At 37.5% G+C, this 18579-nt stretch overlaps 1 protein-coding gene across 4 annotated transcripts; it reads left to right on the top strand.

The window, feature by feature from the left end:
- The first annotated feature begins 483 nt into the window (after nucleotides 1-483).
- On the top strand, nucleotides 484-15092 carry LOC121299284 (ubiquilin-1-like). 4 transcript variants are annotated; one of them, XM_041226983.1, is made up of 11 exons: nucleotides 484-942; nucleotides 3371-3522; nucleotides 3651-3757; nucleotides 4599-4801; nucleotides 5612-5770; nucleotides 8368-8569; nucleotides 8752-8894; nucleotides 13034-13117; nucleotides 13749-13864; nucleotides 14222-14378; nucleotides 14901-15092. In XM_041226983.1, exons 1-11 carry the CDS (start codon nucleotides 823-825, stop codon nucleotides 15051-15053), a joined length of 1596 nt encoding a protein of 531 aa, XP_041082917.1. In that variant the 5' UTR covers nucleotides 484-822; the 3' UTR covers nucleotides 15054-15092. The 4 variants fall into 4 exon arrangements, with proteins under 4 accessions (XP_041082917.1, XP_041082903.1, XP_041082895.1 ...); XM_041226969.1 differs by having other exon boundaries at nucleotides 485-942; nucleotides 4539-4801; nucleotides 8755-8894; XM_041226961.1 differs by having other exon boundaries at nucleotides 486-942; nucleotides 4539-4801.
- The last annotated feature ends 3487 nt before the right edge of the window (nucleotides 15093-18579 follow it).

The raw sequence follows: 18579 nt of genomic DNA, 5'->3' as shown, positions 1-18579 counted from the left end.
TTAAAATCCATGTTCAACAGGAAACCAGAACTAGGCTGATGCAGAAAATTGTCTGCCTGCTTTATCGAGAAATGGAAAAGATGCCAGAATCTGTTTTTTCTGTTTGTTCTACCCTGTTGCCATAATAATATCACTTGCTAAAATTCCCTTATTTTAGTTTTTTGAAGGAAAAAAAAAAACCCCATCACATTCAAACAATAACTTTCAACAAATGTGTAGTAAATAGTTTGTCCAAATATATGACACTGCTAGCTCAGTATTTAATATAACTGCATTCAATGTATTAACTTCGGTAGTAGCCACACAATGCCACCACTGCAATTGACAACTACTGCACCGTTAAGGGCAATGAGCATTGTAAAATATTTAGATTGAGTAAAATTTATTACTCACTCCATTCACTGTTGTAAAGCTGAATTAGAGCATGCGCAGTACAGTGCGTCCTCAAAGTAGACACACCCCTTAGCCTTCACTTTTCTAGCAACTTCCCTAGAATATGTACGTCACTTTTCTGCAGGTAAACAACCTCTGCAAAACGAGAGCTGATTTGTACCTAAACATTTTATTTAAATATTTTACAAAACGGCACCGCCCTGATTTGTCGAATATTATGAAACTGACAAGTTGTTAATAAACGCATTGATGTTGCTTGCGCTTTTTTTTTTTTTTTACCCATGATGCCCGAGACGAGGTTGTAAATGAGGAAGCAGTAAATAGAAGCTGTTAGTTTCGCAGGCATTGATATTATAACAGCTTTCTTTTAATTCCAATGGTTTTGTGAATATTTGATACCAAACGGGAGCATAAGTACAAACTGCGAGTATGGCAGAGAGTGGGGAGACCCGGGGACATTCCTCTGATGGCAAAATCATCAAAGTGACAGTAAAAACTCCCAAAGAAAAAGAGGAGTTTGCCGTGCCTGAAAATAGCACCATCAAGCAGGTCAGTCTCCTTACTTTTCGTAATTAATCATTTAACAAAGAAGTGTTGTCAGTGACATTGGCTTAAGGCTGGTAGCTTGCATTTAGAACTGTCAGAAGTGGGAAGCATGCCGAGTAAGGTGACTGTTATTCAGCACATTGATCAGGTCAGCCGGGCTCTCCACCCTCGACTAGTAAAAATACAAATTCGTGAATATTTTTTGTATATAACGACAAATGAATTACTTTTACATCTTTAATTGAGATGTCTATGGTGTATGCACTAGCTGTCCTCTTGCAAGCTGCTGTTCCGCGTTTTTGGTTTTACTTTAAAATAACTTTTCCTGGAATGTCGCATTTTATTTTACATTTATTAAATAAGGATACAATCGGTAAAAAAATAGTTTTTAATTGAAACGTCGGTAAAAATCGTGGGGAAAAAAAATCTCAGTATACACACCTTTTTACATGTAGCATATGATGTGTAGCGGTTTAATGTCATGTCTGATAAAGCACAATCTGCAAGTTGAAGCCACATTTTCCCAAGTTAACTGGTACTTTGCGAACGTTTGAGCAATCGCTGTGCTGACGGAAACAATCTCTACAGAAGGTATGAACATGACAGGTTTATTCGCCTTGAAATCATGAAAAGTACCAGAACTGGATGGTGCAAGCCATCGGAAGACGCGTCAAAAATCACTCTGGACATTTCCATCAATGCGTTCCATGTAAGTTTATCAACTAAATCATCACAATTTTCTGTCAAATATGTATGATTAAGATTGTTGGCGTTAGGCTGTGTTTTAACTGATGGACAGTACGAAATCACTGATGCAAACCTCTGCAATAAACAGTGGCTGTCCATCAAAGCACAGCGCTCTGACAAACCTGTTAACACAGTCATTCTGCGGTGTCTTTTTCAAGCGTGTGTAAACGCCGCATAAATGGGTGGCTTGTTAACTTTGTTTTAGTTTAATGTGTCGCTTATTTTCCAGTATGTTCCTTTACTGTCAGCGAGAACATGTACCTCAGTGCAGCAGTATTTGCAGCGCTATGCATCATCTGACCCACTTGTGCTATTTTTGCTTTTTGTACACTTTGAAACATTCATTTTCTTTTGAATATTCATAAACTGATTTACCTTTTCTCCCCATTCCTCATCCACTAAAAATATGATATTTTTGTGTAAGTATTTCAATTTAGTATTTAATCAAGCTTGTAGTTACTAGTAGTTTGTGAAGTGACAGAGAACCACGTTTGAATGTTATTTGATCCTGACGTCTAAACGCCCGCTGTATCCCTGTGTAGGGCTGCTTATTACAATGTCGGAGTCTAAATAAAACAGCATTTTAATCAAATTATTGTGTATTTCCTAGAAAACAGTACTGAGATAATACTGAATAATAGACAAAAATCGTGTATCAGTAAAAACCGACGTCCAGTTAAAAAAGAAATCTTGTAATTTTTAGGTAAAATTCGGAATAAACCGGAAATGCAGAAGACTACTGATGATGTACCAAATTTGGCCCCGCCCCATAGGCTACACTGTTGGGTTTTCAATATCAGTAAGGGTCCACACCTTGCTGTATATGTTGGATGTTGCATCAGACCCACATACTGTAATTACATAATTTGTGGTTCTGTCTAGTAGTACAGCATAGAAGACCTTTTACATTTTGTAATCTAGAGTACTGGAAAATACATCACTATCTCACTAATCCCCATTTATGAAACCAAAATGCTGTTAATCTACCAGCATTCCTCATCAGTATTTTTGTCAAATGCATAATATACACGATCCTCTTAAATTTGTTCAGGTTTCAAAAACTTAATGTTGGACAAAGTCAAGTCAAATTGATGACAAATAATGGGATTTGTTTTGTTATGTGCTGTAGATGAGTATATTGGAAATAACATTGCCAAGGCAGCTAATTCTAGCAATAATTATGACCATTTTCATTTACAATATTTAAATAAACCAAATTATGCCTAAAGGGAGAGTAGACACATTGGCCTTTTCAAACACCCTGTGCTGAATTTTCAATGTGATGTTATGGAAACAGCTCTGAGAAAATCAAATGACATTTATGTTGATCTGAACACTGACAAATTGTGGTTGTGTGACTTTCAGGTTTCCGGATGATAGACCTTACACTGTCATATATTGACTTTGTACTCGGAACAGAACTGCCGTTGTATTGTAAAAGCTTCTTGTCTAGGTGGCCATTTAAAATAGGGACTTCAAACTAGCAGTGTTGTAAAAACTGTAAGGTCAGCATGTTGGTGAGAATGACATGGCTACCAAATTAAGGCCTTTGACTTTGAGATAGTGTGTATTTACAGTTGGCACACAGCTGTGTTGCCCAATAAACATATTTTTTACTTTATGCTTACAAACTATTTAATCAGAGATGCCATTCCCCCATTTATGCTGCTTGGTTCTCTTTCAGTTCAAAGAAGAAATTTCCGAGCGCTTCAAGACACGGATTGATCAGCTTGTGTTGATATTTGCTGGTAAAATCTTGAAAGACCAAGACTCTCTTAGCCAGCATACAATCCATGATGGGATGACTGTTCATCTGGTCATCAAAACGCAAACAAGGTAAAGATAAGCAAGCCTAACATAAAAAAGCAAACTCAAATAGGAACAAAAAACTATATACTATAGGGGGAGGTGGGGAAGGGAATTTAAACAATGGCAGTGTTTACATCTGAATTTCTGTTTTTAAGGTCACAGGACCATGCTGCTCAGTCATCCAGCAGCTCAACTACCAGCAATGCGACTACCTCCACAGAGTCCCACAGCACATCTACATCCAGCAGCCTCTTAGGACTGGGTGAGGATCTCTGCTGCTCTGTACCTGTCATTCCAGACATTTGAAGGCTTCTTCTATCTCCAGCAGCAGTCACCGAAAAATGCTTAACAGTGCTGTAGTTAACATGTGATCATGACGCATCTTCAGTAGTCAACATCTCAAACTATTTGAGATGTACACTTCATATTTTTCAGTGTTGTGCAAAATATACCTCTTATTTTTATCTGTGACCTAATTATCCTGCAATAAAATGTTATCAATCGCCTACTAGCAATCAAAATCTGATATCTCTGAGGCCAGTTTAGTTAGTAAATCTGTGCTGGTATCTCTTTCAACAGCTCATAAACCATTTGAGATGCTGAGTTATTATTTCCATGGCTTAACAAAGCAGTCTGCAAAGAGGAACGTTGACTGCTGTTAAAGAAAACATTTTAAAAATCCCTAGTGTGAAGTTGCAGTATACAGTAGATATCGGCTAAAAGGCAGTCAACCAGTTAAAAGATTTTCATGCTCGCCTCTTTTAATGTTAACCCTGGCTTGTAAAAGGTAGTCTTAAAGACTGTAGCCTTTCAGCGATCTTGTTACTCCCAATATCTGTGTCAGTTATCCCCCATGTACTTCGAACTTACATTTGTTCGTAAATCTAGAAAACCGTTCATCTAGTTGGGATAAAACTTGGCTAAGGGCATTCTATAGTAAAATTTCTTAGTATTGTATATAATATATATTTTATGATTCTGATGGCATTTATATAGTATAGCTTTCATGGTAAGCTGTGATCATGCTTCTGTTATTATTTCAGGTGGCCTTGGAGGGCTGGCAAGTCTAAGCGGCTTTGGAATGAACTTGTCAAACTTCTCAGAGTTACAGGCCCAGATGCAGCAGCAGCTTATGTCGAATCCTGAAATAATGGCCCAGATAATGGAAAACCCCTTTGTACAAAGCATGCTGTCCAATCCTGATCTGATGAGGCAATTAATCGTGGCAAACCCCCAGATGCAGCAATTGATTCAGCGAAATCCCGAGATTAATCACATGCTCAATAATCCAGATATAATGAGACAAGTAAGTTTAAGCACTCACACTGTACCAGCAAAAAAAACATTATGTAGCATAAAAAATTTGTGAGCAAGCCAGGTACACATACTTGTCACTACTTTGTTAATGCAGTTCTAGCGTCAACCAGAAATGCACTTAAAGTACATGTACAGTACCAATCATTCAAAAAAGAGGATTGAATTAAATAAACAGTGTCCCAAGTATAAAATGCTGTTATGTCTTTACTAAATTATGGATTTAATTGTAAACGATAAATAAACTACCCACCCCAGATACATACATATGTACATACTTACATACAAACATACATAAGCCTGAGTTTATCCCATTATAAAAGTTGCCCTTGCACACAAAGGGTTTCTAACTTTAGCTTCTAGGCTGTGCAGGTGGTATAGAGGGAACAAATTGTGCACACTGCAATTCCTGTCTCTGTTGTAATTTTAACTTGATTGGTTATCAGGACTTCTCAGCTAATCAAAACTTCTGTAAAGTACTGTGCTTTCCGGCAACACCAGATAGAACTGATCAATTCACTTTCAGACAGTTAAAATCAGAATCCCATATATATATATTAGCTCAAAGAGCCAGCTGCTATATATATATATATATATATAAATATAATAATATATATATATATATATATATATATATATATATATATATATATATATATATATATATATATATATTTCATTTATGCTGTATGTATATTTTACACTTTTTTAAATACATAGTTCCAATCATCGAGCATACGCTATTTGCTTTACGTGACTGGGTATTATTTGGTAAAAGGGGAATATATTATTCTGTCTGTAGACATTGGAGCTTGCCAGAAACCCAGCTATGATGCAAGAGATGATGAGAAATCAGGACAGAGCTCTGAACAACCTTGAAAGTATTCCAGGAGGCTACAATGCATTAAGGCGGATGTATACTGATATTCAAGAGCCAATGTTAAATGCTGCTCAAGAACAGGTGAGAGGATAATAACCAATGGGCTTCCAAGTTTTCATACGACAACTCTGGTTATGTGCCTTTCATGACAAACCAAGTTCTCGACAATTAAAAAAAAAAAAACTAGCAATTTGTAAAAAATAAATTGTATACAAAAAGTAAAGCTGTTTAAGTCCAGGGCTTGTAACCAGAATGTCACTGTTTCAGATCCCTATATATATATATATATATATATATATATATATATATATATATATATATATATATATATATATATATATATATATATAGGCGCGCACACACACACACAGTACCGGTCAAAAGTTTGAGTACACCTGCTTGAAACCAGGTTTTTCATGATTATCTATGCTTTTAACTGTATAAACATTTCATTATATGATACATGTACTTATATAAGCTGATAATCATAAGTGAATTGCATTCAAAAATTTTATTTTTAAATCAATTTCAATGAAATGGTCACCCAAAGCAAGGGGATTTCAGTCTGAAGCCCAAGTCAGTTACAAGTCTGAAATGTGTATAACACGGTGTTAGAACACTGGCCTAAGTATAAAAGTGTCTTTGTTAGATGTTCTCTGAGTTAACTAGCATGCTACCTAATTAACCTTTTGTCTCCAATTATTGTTAACAGGTGAGGGTCCATGATTACTATAAGTATAGGTTACATAGGCACAAGTTTGTCATTCCTGAATGTAAGAGAGCTGATAATGGGGAAAATACGCTCATGTAAGCCAATAAAAAAAGTCTGTAATTACTTTAAGAAATGAAGGTCACTCTTTAAGACAAATCATAAGAACTTTGCAAGTGTCTGTAACTGCTGTGGCCAAGACCATCAAACGATTTGAAGAAACTGGCACTCGTGAAGACCGAACAAGGTCAGGCAGGCCAAGGGTGACCTCAGAATCAGAGAACAAGTTAATTCGAGTCATAAGTCTGTGAAACCGGCGATTAACTGCCCCTGAAATACAAGCTCAGCTAAATTCTACTAGAAGTACAGATGTTTCAACATCAACTGTTCAGAGAAGATTGCGTGAAGCTGGCCTAACTGGAAGAATTGCTGCAAATAAACCATTGTTAAGAGTGCAGAATAAGAGGAAGAGACTTGCCTGGGCCAAAAAAACACAGAAACTGGACGTTTGAGGAGTGGAAGTTGGCCTTATGGACCGATGAGTCAAAATTTGAAATATTTGGGTCCAACCGCCGAGTATTTGTAAGACACAGAGAGAATGAGCGCATCAGTTCTGCATGTGTGGTTCCCACTGTCAAGCATGGAGGAGGCAGTGTCATGGTCTGGGGTTGCTTTGCTGGTGACAGAATTGATGATCTTTACTAAGTCCATGGCAAGCTCAACCAGCATGGCTATCATAGCATACTTCAGAGGCATGCCATTCCATCAGGATTACGGCTAGTTGGGCAGTCCTTCATTCTTCAGCAAGATAATGACCCAAAACACACCTCAAAGTTGTGCAAGAATATCTAATAAAGGAAAATACATGGATAAAGACTCAATACCATGATGCCTGAAGGTTAAATAGAGGGGAATTATTTGTTTAATTATTTTTTTTAATTGTTGCATAAATAACTACAATATGTAGTAAATGACATCACAAGCACATTAGTAGATTTAAATATACTGAGCATCAAAACAAACTTATCACTTACATTTGAGCATCAAAAGAAATGCATCACTTATATTTGGATAAAATTCACTAGATGTGATCAAAAAATGACAAACTTTTAGCAGGTGTAGTGACTTTTTATTGTGCTGATTAACAGTTGAAATCACAAAGATGCTGCAAAATGATCAGTCAATCTTGGGCAGGGGTTGTGACTCTTGGTGTCCCAGTTGACAGAGTGTGTCTGGTTATACCATCTCGCAAGTTTGAAATTGCTACCTGTGAGCACCCAAGATGGCAAGCCACAGTACGCTGCCCTAGTCCAGCCTCCAACATGGCATTTGCTTGAAAGCGCTGCTGTCCTGACAGATGTGGCTTACTGTTTTTTTTTTCTGATTTTCTTTATTGCTTTTATTCAAGCTTGCAATTCAACAGCTGAAATCACTCCATATCCAGTGTCCAATCAACTGTCTCACTAATTAGGTGATTAAGTGCATGTGCTTCAGTCATAGTTACTCAAGCATGTCATGGTCAAGGATGAAAGATCAAGTGATTAAAAAGAAAACAGAAACATTTCGTCAATGTCCATCATTTTATATACCTTTTTTCTTCCAAAAAAGAAACGTTTTATAAAAGTTCCTTTTGATGCTCGGTATAGAAAGAAATGACTGTAGTGACCATAGCATAAAAAGGCTATAAGTACCTCCACTGTTTGTTTTCAAACGTTGGCAAGTGGGATGACAAAAATGTATTCCACGCTAGATATATCTTTTTTGTTCTGTTAATTTTACTGTAATTGATGTGTTCTCAATTATCATCCATTACTGTTTGGCATATTTTCCTGTTGGGTAAGACTGAGTAAGGAGGAATTTCCATACTGATATTAGTATTAATATAAATGGCACTAGTGGTCTCTAATGGAAATTTCTTACCTGCTGAGTTTTGAAATTTGTTATGATTTTTTTTTTTTTTTCCTTTAAGTTTGGTGGCAATCCCTTTGCTTCTTTGGTAAACAATCTAGCTGCTGGTGGCAGTCAGCCATCGCGTACAGAGAATAGAGACCCATTACCAAACCCCTGGGCACCTCCTGCAGCAAGCTCGCAGACCTCCTCCTCCACTGCCACTGCTGCCCCCAGCCCAGCACAAGGCCCTAGCCTGCCAAACCTGGGATCAGGCCTGGGAGGTAAGGTGCATAATAACTACTTCTTCATATTGACAAAACATGTCCAGTGTTCTCTCTAAGTACTTCAGATGAGGGTAGCTTATCTGTTTTTGAAGAACTGCTGCACCTTAACTTTGACCCATTGCCTACAGTAAGATGACTGCTATATTTGTGTTTAATAAAATTACATTTCTCTATTTCAGCAGGGATGTTTAACACACCTGGAATGCAGAGCCTTTTGCAGCAGATAACAGAAAACCCACAGCTAATGCAAAACATGTTGTCTGCTCCGTACATGAGAAGCATGATGAATTCACTCAGTCAGAATCCAGATCTAGCTGCACAGGTATGTAGGGAAAGTAAGTGTGTGTGTGTGTGTGTGTGCTAATCTAATTCTGTGTTTTAGTCAAGAGCTAATAATACTTCTGATTTTCACTGCAGTACATGTTTCACTCTTTTTCCCAAATTCCATATGAAAAAAATAACTTGTTGCATCCACAACTGCATTGGAAGGCTTGCATGTGTTTTGGAATTTAATTGCAAATCTAATGGTTTGCTGGCAAATGTATTGTAGTTGTATTACAGCTCTATTGGTTTGCAGGCATATGCATCAGTTTATTTACAACACTGTTGCATTTTATGTCAGAGCTGCCAGTAGGCCCCTCTGGGGAGTGACGTCCTTGGTTCCGCCTACTGAGGGAATAAGTAGTCACTTTGCGGAGATCACTTTCTCTTTTGCATCGAACCCGCGAATGCGAGTGATGTGACCTCCTAAGGATTGTTTCAATTCGAAGACGACCAACAACAATACTTTCGGCTCCCTTGCACTCGCCTCTGTCCTCGGAGACCTGAGAGCGATGGACGTCTGCTTACACACCACCCTAACGTGTGGTGGGAGCGGGAACACAAGTATCTCCCTAGATGGTGCAACTCAGTCATCTTGGACCACTTACATACGCCTCATCGGGTCGATCGGCGTCATGTTTACAGTCAGTTACTTCGAGGAGATTTCTCCCGATGAGGAGAACATCTTGTAGAGATGGGAGGGGCGAGTCCCCTCCCGCTCTGGCCGTAACCATAGACATCAGCTCTGACATAGGTAGTAGGTCACCCTGTAGTGACGAAGTCCTCCCGAACAGTCACTGCTTCCAGTAAAATTGACACTGTCTGTTTACCGACAGACAAATAGCTGTTCTGACAGACGCAGATGGTCTAGGTACCATGTAGACATTACAGACTTGGCCCGTCTCCTTTAAAATTCAGTGACAGGAAGAGGATCTTTTTCTTCCCTCTACCTTTCGGAGATTAGGGTGGCTAAAGCCTCTAATACCACGATTTCGGTTAAGGGAAAGGAATCCCACCTTTCGGAGGAAACACACATTGTGTGTAATATGCCCTGTTTCAAACCCCAGTGGGGTTTACAGGAGCTGTGCATGTCCTGACACGAGACTGTAGGACAACGGAGGTGGTTGCTCCAACAAAAAGGCTGTCATTCCGAGCAGTATCAGCTCTACAGAGTCGAGAGGCTCACATATCCGGTCTTAGTTAGAGCCTCAATACCATGTCGGAGATTATGGTCAGATCTGGTGAGGAGGTCCTCCATCGGCCAAAAAAGTTTTTGCAGGAAATGAGCTTTACTCGGGGACCCCTGGGACCTACCCTCCTCTGGGAGGAGATCCTCTAGAAACTTTAACATTTATTGCTAACGGGCCCGTAGATCTATCCCAGTACTGGAGTCCTGCCTGGCAATACACCAATTTTGGAAATACCTCCACTTATAGGCGTACAATGACATTGTGGAGGGGGCCCTAGCATTCTGCAGAGTACTGACAACTGAGTCTGAGAGCCCTAAGATGGAGAGATTTATTTATTTATTTATTTATTTATTTATTAATCAAGACCCAATGCACCAAGATAGGTGGTTCGATGTATCTGTAGAGACTACTTTTTTAAAACTGTGAAGCAGTGAAAAAATAGGCACTCACACACACACACACAGCAGAAGCTGAAGGGGTAGGGTTTGTTTGTTTATTTTTATTTATTTATTTATTTGGCTCGCCCACACTGAGTGGGTGGGCCAAGTCAGTCCAGCAGTGTTGACTCAACAGCGGGCGTGCCAGAGCTGGGTCCAGGTGGAGGAATCACGTGTCTTTTTTTTTCTATGTTTTATAGCTGCAAATAGCAGAGGAAGATACACAAAGCAGCAATGCTGTAGGGTTAAGAAGTAGACTGCAGTCGCCAGGTGATGTAGGCTGTTGAAAATTATTATCTTTTTTTTTTTTTTAAACGCAGTGCTGCGTTTATAGCTCAGTCTTCAGAAGCTGAGTTTCTGATTCCAGGGAAGTGGCAAGCAGACTTCCAGCAATAAAATTTCAGGGGAACTACCAGAAAATTCGTAGTGAGAGCTCCTTAACACAGACTCAGTCACAGCAACTGGAGAGGTTCATTTATACCTACCTTACCTACCTGATTGTGAGAAGCAATGTGATCTCCACGGAGTGACTACTTATTCCCACGGTGGGCAGGACAGAGGACATCACTCCCTGGAAGGGCCTATCGGCAGCTCTGACATAAAATGCTTATTAAATACCTGATCTGTGGCAGGCATATCCCAAAAGTATTGTTGTTGGTTGTCTTCGGATTGAAAGGGAACTGCATCCCTCTTCTCTGAATGCAAGGATCATAATAATAGAGATCTCTACTATCATTGGTTGTTTCAAGTGCCCATTAAGAGAATGGTTTATATTATGAACTGGAGTGGTTCCACCTATTGCTCTCCATTTTTTAATAAAAACTTGAAGCAGCCAATGATAGCGCTGTCAGGGAGGGACTGTTAAATTGGAACCCCCCCCCCCCAGAGATCATTGACAGAGCCCGGAGACCCTGCATCTCCAAACAGTCCAGAGGTTAGGCAGGTATGGCTCACCTTGCAAGCATGAGCACCCTCCCTGTCTTTATGAAAAATGCTTTCCTGTTAAATGTACTGATGGACCGCCTTGACGTCTTAAAAACAATATGGAAGTCTGCATTTTTCTTTATTGGTTTGCATGGGTTGCATACCAGTTATATAAACCCCTTCTTATAAGGCATAAACTAACCACCCAAAATAATGGGCATAAAACGAATGCATAAATCGATACATAAGAACATAAGAACATAAGAAAGTTTACAAACGAGAGGAGGCCATTCGGCCCATCTTGCTCGTGTGGTTGTTAGTAGCTTATTGATCCCAGAATCTCATCAGGCAGCTTCTTGAAGGATCCCAGGGTGTCAGCTTCAACAACATTACTGGGGAGTTGATTCCAGACCCTCACAATTCTCTGTGTAAAAAAGTGCCTCCTATTTTCTGTTCTGAATGCCCCTTTGTCCAATCTCCATTTGTGACCCCTGGTCCTTGTTTTTTTCAGGCTGAAAAAGTCCCTTGGGTTGACATTGTCAATACCTTTTAGAATTTTGAATGCTTGAATTAGGTCACCATGTAGTCTTCTTTGTTCAAGACTGAACAGATTCAATTATTTTAGCCTGTCTGCATATGACATGCCTTTTAAGCCTGGAATAATTCTGGTCGCTCTTCTTTGCACTCTTTCTAGAGCAGCAATATCTTTTTTATAGTGAGGTGACCAGAACTGCACACAATATTCAAGATGAGGTCATATTAGTGCATTGTACAGTTTTAACATTACTTCCCTTGATTTAAATTCGACACTTTTCACAATGTATCCGAGCATCTTGTTAGCCTTTTTTATAGCTTCCCCACATTGTCTAGATGAAGACATTTCTGAGTCAACAAAAACTCCTAGGTCTTTTTCATAGATTCCTTCTCCAATTTCAGTATCTCCCATATGATATTTATAATGTACATTTTTATTTCCTGCGTGCAGTACCTTACACTTTTCTCTATTAAATGTCATTTGCCATGTGTCTGCCCAGTTCTGAATCTTGTCTAGATCATTTTGAATGACCTTTGCTGCTACAACAGTGTTTGCCGCCACTCCTACTTTTATGTCGTCTGCAAATTTAACAAGTTTGCTTACTATACCAGAATCTAAATCATTAATGTAGATTAGGAATAGCAGAGGACCTAATACTGATCCCTGTGGTACACCACTGGTTACCACACTCCATTCTGAGGTTTTTCCTCAAATCAGTACTTTCTGTTTTCTACATGTTAACCACTCCCTAATCCATGTACATGTGTTCACATAAATCAGTACATATGCCAGTAAACCAATAGAGGTAATAAAATTCCAGTACATTTGCCAGCATTCTAATATATTTGTGGATGTAGTGAATTGTTTCCTGAATGGCGCTTCATAAATACCAATAATATTATTTTGATTGTAATGTATTTTTTATGTTAACACAACTGATTTGATTGACAGTTTTCCATTTTCATAATAAAAATCAATTCTGTGTGAAATACTTAAAGCAAATGCTTAAACTAATTCCTTTTCCACTCAACATTTGGTGTGTGCTGTTTTACAGATGATGTTGAACAACCCTCTTTTTAGTGGAAATCCCCAGTTACAAGAACAGATGAGACAGCAGCTACCAGTCTTCCTTCAACAGGTAGACAAGGCAAAGATAAAACAAAAAATAAACAGAATGTTAAAGAGTAAACTGTCTCCAGATCATTTTTTATATTGAAAATACTGTGTTTAAAAATCTGGATGCTTTAGCTTTGCTTAGGAGATTGCAGAGGAGAATGTGTACTAGTAATGCCAAAAGCTTCACATTGGTCTGTGCCAGAACCATAAAAACAGTCATTTTGGAATGTGAAGCTGACTGTAAACTTCACACTGAGTGAAATGTCAGATCAATAACTTTTTTTTTTTTTTTTTTTTTTTTTACCATTGGATTTGAAAATAGGGCAATGACAGAATTGTGCAAATAAATTGTAAAATGTCTGCATTTCTGAGCAGCAGTGCCATCTAGCTGTCATTGTTGGTTAAGGTGGGATGAAATGAAACAAGTTGTATTTTGCACATTATGCAGTATAACTCTTCGTAGTCACTGTCCAGTGCATTTGATAAACACTCACGATCAGGATTGTAAGAGCAGGGGAGGGATTATTGTTGTGGGTCAGTTAATTCAGCCTGTGGTCAGTTTCAACCTTCCTAATCATCATTTAAAAAGACAAAAACAAATCTTGGAATTCTTTTGGGGTAAAAAGCCTTCTGCAACTTCTTTTTGTTTTCAGATGCAAAATCCAGAAACCTTGTCAGCCATGTCGAATCCCAGAGCAATGCAAGCACTATTACAAATTCAACAGGGCTTGCAGACACTGGCAGCAGAAGCACCTGGCTTTATACCAGGGTAAGATTCTTTCCATCATTGGTGGTAGAGGGGGCGAGACAAGGATAGGTAGTATTGTATTCAACCAAGGAACACGATTTCCATGCATTTAATTATTATTATTTTTTTTTTAAAAGGTGACTAAATAGAAAATATATTTAAATTACTAAAGACTGTAAAACAGTGATCTCAAAACAGTGTATTATATAGTTTTATATTATTTAATGTAAATTTTTAAGTGGTAACATAGGTAGTGTATCTTTTTATTATCATGTATCTTTGTAAAACAATCTAGGTATTCATGATATGGTTAATTTTCACTTGTGTGTGTATAAAAAAAATAAAAATCTGAAATGATTTGTGTGTCATTTCCCTCAGTTTTGGGCAAGGTAATGTGGGAGGTATTGGTGGTGTTGGAGGCACAGGGAGTACCCCTTCCACAGGGTCTAATACCAGCTCTCAAGGAAGTGGAGAGACAGGGCAGCAGCAGTTTGTACAGCAAATGTTACAAGCACTTGCTGGTGCAAATCCACAGGTAACAGATCTAAATCTAATCTTGTTGGGCAAGACCATTCATCTGTCAACAGCCCAATGCCTTTTAACCCTTTGATTGCCACTTAGATAATTTGCACTTACTTGTTTACCTTTTAAAATATCACAATAACACCGTGTAACACTATGCAACACAATTTTTGTTCCTGGGTAGTAAGTGTTATTTCCTAATTGCTTATGCCTAAAAAGTATAGAACATGGCTATTATTCCCCACAAACTTTGCTTTTGTGACCAGGATAGTGATATTTCTAAATATCACTATTTCCAATGGGAAAACGGGCAAATGTGTGTCATTTTGTTCACATAAAGTCAGAAAAAAACAACATATGAATCCAAATTAACATGTATTTATACTAAAGTAATACAAAAATGACTACAAAAGATTAAGAAGTGAGTAGTTTTTCGAGATTTACGATTATACTGTATTTACGTGTGAAATTGGAGCCTATACTTTGGGCAGTAAATAGTTTTTTTTTTTTTTTTTTAATCTGTCATCCATAACAGACGCAGAGCCCTGAAGTGAGATTTCATCAGCAACTCGAACAGCTCAGTGCAATGGGATTTCTTAACCGTGAAGCCAATCTGCAAGCTCTGATAGCAACAGGAGGCGACGTCAATGCAGCCATTGAGAGGCTACTGGGCTCACAGCCATCGTAGCATTATTTCTGTAAGCTCCAAATAAAAAAACGTAATATATTTTTTTTATGTTATTGTTCTAATTGTTGCTTTATTTCACTTTGACCCTTGAGACTTGGATTTGGAAACGTAAAGTGGAGTGAAGTGTCGTAATATGAGCAGTGGGAATCCATGCTTTGCAGTCAAACTGTTGCATGTATACAAAACAAAACAAAATGAAGACAATCTTAAACATATTTATTGTGTAAGTCAGGCTCTGCTTTTATAGTTGTGTGAGCCGCTGACATTTGATTTAAAACTGTCCTATTAATATTTGATTTTGTTATAGTCTTCAGTAGTAATTTATATTAAATATTAAAGTATACAAAAAAGCTAAACTAAAATTGTTCAGCTCTGCAATTTGTGGTATATTGCTTGTTATCTTTGCTAAGATTGCCTTAAACTTGAATTGCCAGAAACATCTGCCTGGTTTGTTAAAATAAATGTCTAGAACAGTGTTTCTGGGGAATAAAAAAAAAAAAAAAAATCACGATTCAAATGAAAACCCACAGCAAAAAAAAGTTGCTTTTGCAGCACAGAGCCATTGACTTGTAAATGTTTAATTTCCCCGTACAGTATATGAACTATCTTTTGAAGTGGCACAGTATTGTAAAAAATATACAGTGACTAATCATCTTTGATTGTAAATTTGTGTGTGTGTGTGTGTTTGCCTATTGTTACTTGGCTTCTGCCAGTATATCATGAAATGCACTAAGATTTATAATGGAATATGTTCAATTCAAGTCACTTGTGATATTAATCACATTACTTTGTAAAACTGCCTTGTAAACAATATACTGTATATGTATTCAGTTTTTATCAATAGTTTATTTCTCTTGCGCAGATAATTAAACAAAATATGAATTAAACATCCTTGGCGTTTCATTTTAATATGTTGGCAGTGCTTTTCAATTAAGTATCGGGTCATTTGACTTTTTAGGTTTCGGGTTGACAAAATCTTGATAAAGCTTCAAAATACTGGTTTCATACTTCGTACACAACTGTACTCTTTTTCCTGGTCAATTTTCAATTCAGGTTATCGTTTAGGTGTTTGTTGTAAAGACATTACATTTTGAGTTATTGTGTTCATGTTTGAACAGCTGTATGTTTGTTTGATTTTCGTTCATGCAATTTCCATGTCAATGATAAAGGCCATATGCTTTGACAGAGTCTTTACAGTTGGTAATCTGGTACATTCTATGAGTCTCTCAATTTCTATTTCACATTGTTTTAACCTCTTGGCATATCAATGACACTTTTTTCACAGATCAATTTGATCTCATGTAACATTCCATTTGATTATGCCCTCATGAATGCTTTGTTTTTGTTCACAAAAACTCCTAGATCTAGGTTACATTTAAAAAATCCTCAATAAATATCTGCAGCGTAGAACTGAAATAGTTTTCCACTTGCTGATGATATCGAACAGACCATCACCTTACCTGACATCTAAAGGTGTGTATGTGCCTTTTAATGTCACGCTTCATAATAGGAGTAAAACTCTTGGTGTTACTTCATTAAAAAATGCATTGCATGTCATCAGTAGATTTTTCAACTGGGGGTACGACTAAGGTTCAAAGGAGTACGCAAGACGACAGAAATTAAAGTAAAATAATGATCTTGGATTTATTTTTAATTATTATATATTATCTCTAAACCACTGTGCATACATATTTATTTTTTGTTTAGCATGTCAAAGGTTAATATAGTTTCATCCACCTGGTATTTGGGTGGGTGAAACAGGCATCTGGTGATTCTGCCTATGGAGAGCTCTGCTAAGCGTGCTGCTCGTGAACACTGCAGTTTTCAATTTGTCGTATAATTGAATTCTAATCAGCGAAGCACAATCTGCATTTTTTTAGAAGTAGAAATGCTTCGTTAAACAAATAACAAACACAGTATCCATTGACAGTTTTTGTTTTATTTATTAAGCGCGGCTGCATTTTAGTAACAGCAATTCCAACTGGTTGAATTTGTTTCTGGTGTTTGACAGAGTACATCTAGATAAAAAATGTCTTACTTACAAAATAAAACAAAGGAAGGAAGGAAACACAAGAATACAGAAAGTACAAAGCAACAGAAAGTTATACCGAGTCCTATCAGATAATTGTTATGTTAGCTTTAATAAAAAGTACCATTGTTAGTTATTATAGTTTTATCTTAAGGTTCATGTTTTTGATGTGAACACTTTAAATGGCGGTCTACGTACGCTTAAAAGCAATGCAAATTACTCAACATGCACAAATAATAAGCTGCAATCGTGATAAATAGGGTCACAAGAGTGACCACACTTCCGCGTCAGCCAGGAGGTAAGGTGAGTTAGTACAGAGAGCAGTAGGAGCTGTATGAGATTTGTGGAGCATGAAAATCAAACCAAACAAACAAAAAAATATGTCAGAGGAAGGGCTGTAAAGTCCTCTTGGCACACAGAATAAAAAGTTTTCTGAGGAGCTGAAAGTCCTTAGGTCACTGAGGAAAAGCCTCAGCCAACATCAGTAATGCTACCAAAGAGGCCATATGGTCCTCTGTAGTGGAGAAAGTCAATGCTGTCGGTGTTACCAGAAGGACAGTCAACCAGCTGACGGAAGGTGAAGTTTAGCTGTTGGTTCTAGGATGACCTGCAGAGTGAGATGATAAAGCCTTACTTCTGCATCCTCCGGCATAACAAACAAAGTGACCCTGGGTTTGAATATGCAATGACAAAATCCTTATAACGTTTGCGCCCCGTTAGGATTCCAAATCCCTACCCAATTCCATGTTATTTTCTTCATTTGAATATCATTTTATGTCATTTGTTATTATTAATTATTATTTAAAGCGACTTACATTTAAATGGATTAATGATGGCAAAGTGCTAATTTGATAGCGGGTGCAGAACGTCAGGTGAAAACATACTCTACATACAGTATGTTTTTAGTGATTGCTAAACACGGTGTCTGTGTGCAAAACACTGATTTTGGACGCAATATGGGTGTTTTGCTGCCGCAAATCACTTTGCACCTATCCTTACATTAGTCCTTTAATGTCATAGCAGTCTTGGCAACAATATCTTTAAAACACTGACAAACTGCATATTTTCAATATTATATGGGAAGTAAAATGCACTAGCATTAGGAACCACATACTGTTAAATCTAACAATTAGGTAACCAAAATACAGTATATTGCATTTTTTAAGTTAGTCAGGGTGATTAACTACCACGTTTGAAAAAGATGCAAGCATTTTACAATAACACAGTTCATAATGCATTTTATGTTTATTTTTTCATTCTTTAAGCAGGAAAAAAAAAAAAAAAAAAAAAAAATTGAGACTGAGGCCTCATTTACAAGAGTGTCTTGGCAAGATGACCAGAAACAGACAGCAGTAATTTCACATCACTGAAAACAAGACAACATTATACATTCAATCTGGGATCAGAAACATTTACACTTATTCTTGGAACATACTCATTATGGTGAAACATGAGGTAAAGACACTTTACAGTACATTAGCTAAAACCTCAGCCAAC

The sequence above is a fragment of the Polyodon spathula genome, chromosome 2 (genome assembly GCF_017654505.1).
Source record: "Polyodon spathula isolate WHYD16114869_AA chromosome 2, ASM1765450v1, whole genome shotgun sequence".
Taxonomy (NCBI): domain Eukaryota; kingdom Metazoa; phylum Chordata; class Actinopteri; order Acipenseriformes; family Polyodontidae; genus Polyodon; species Polyodon spathula.
The sequence above is the reverse complement of the archived record's forward strand: the minus strand, read 5'-3'. Positions and strand labels throughout refer to the sequence as shown.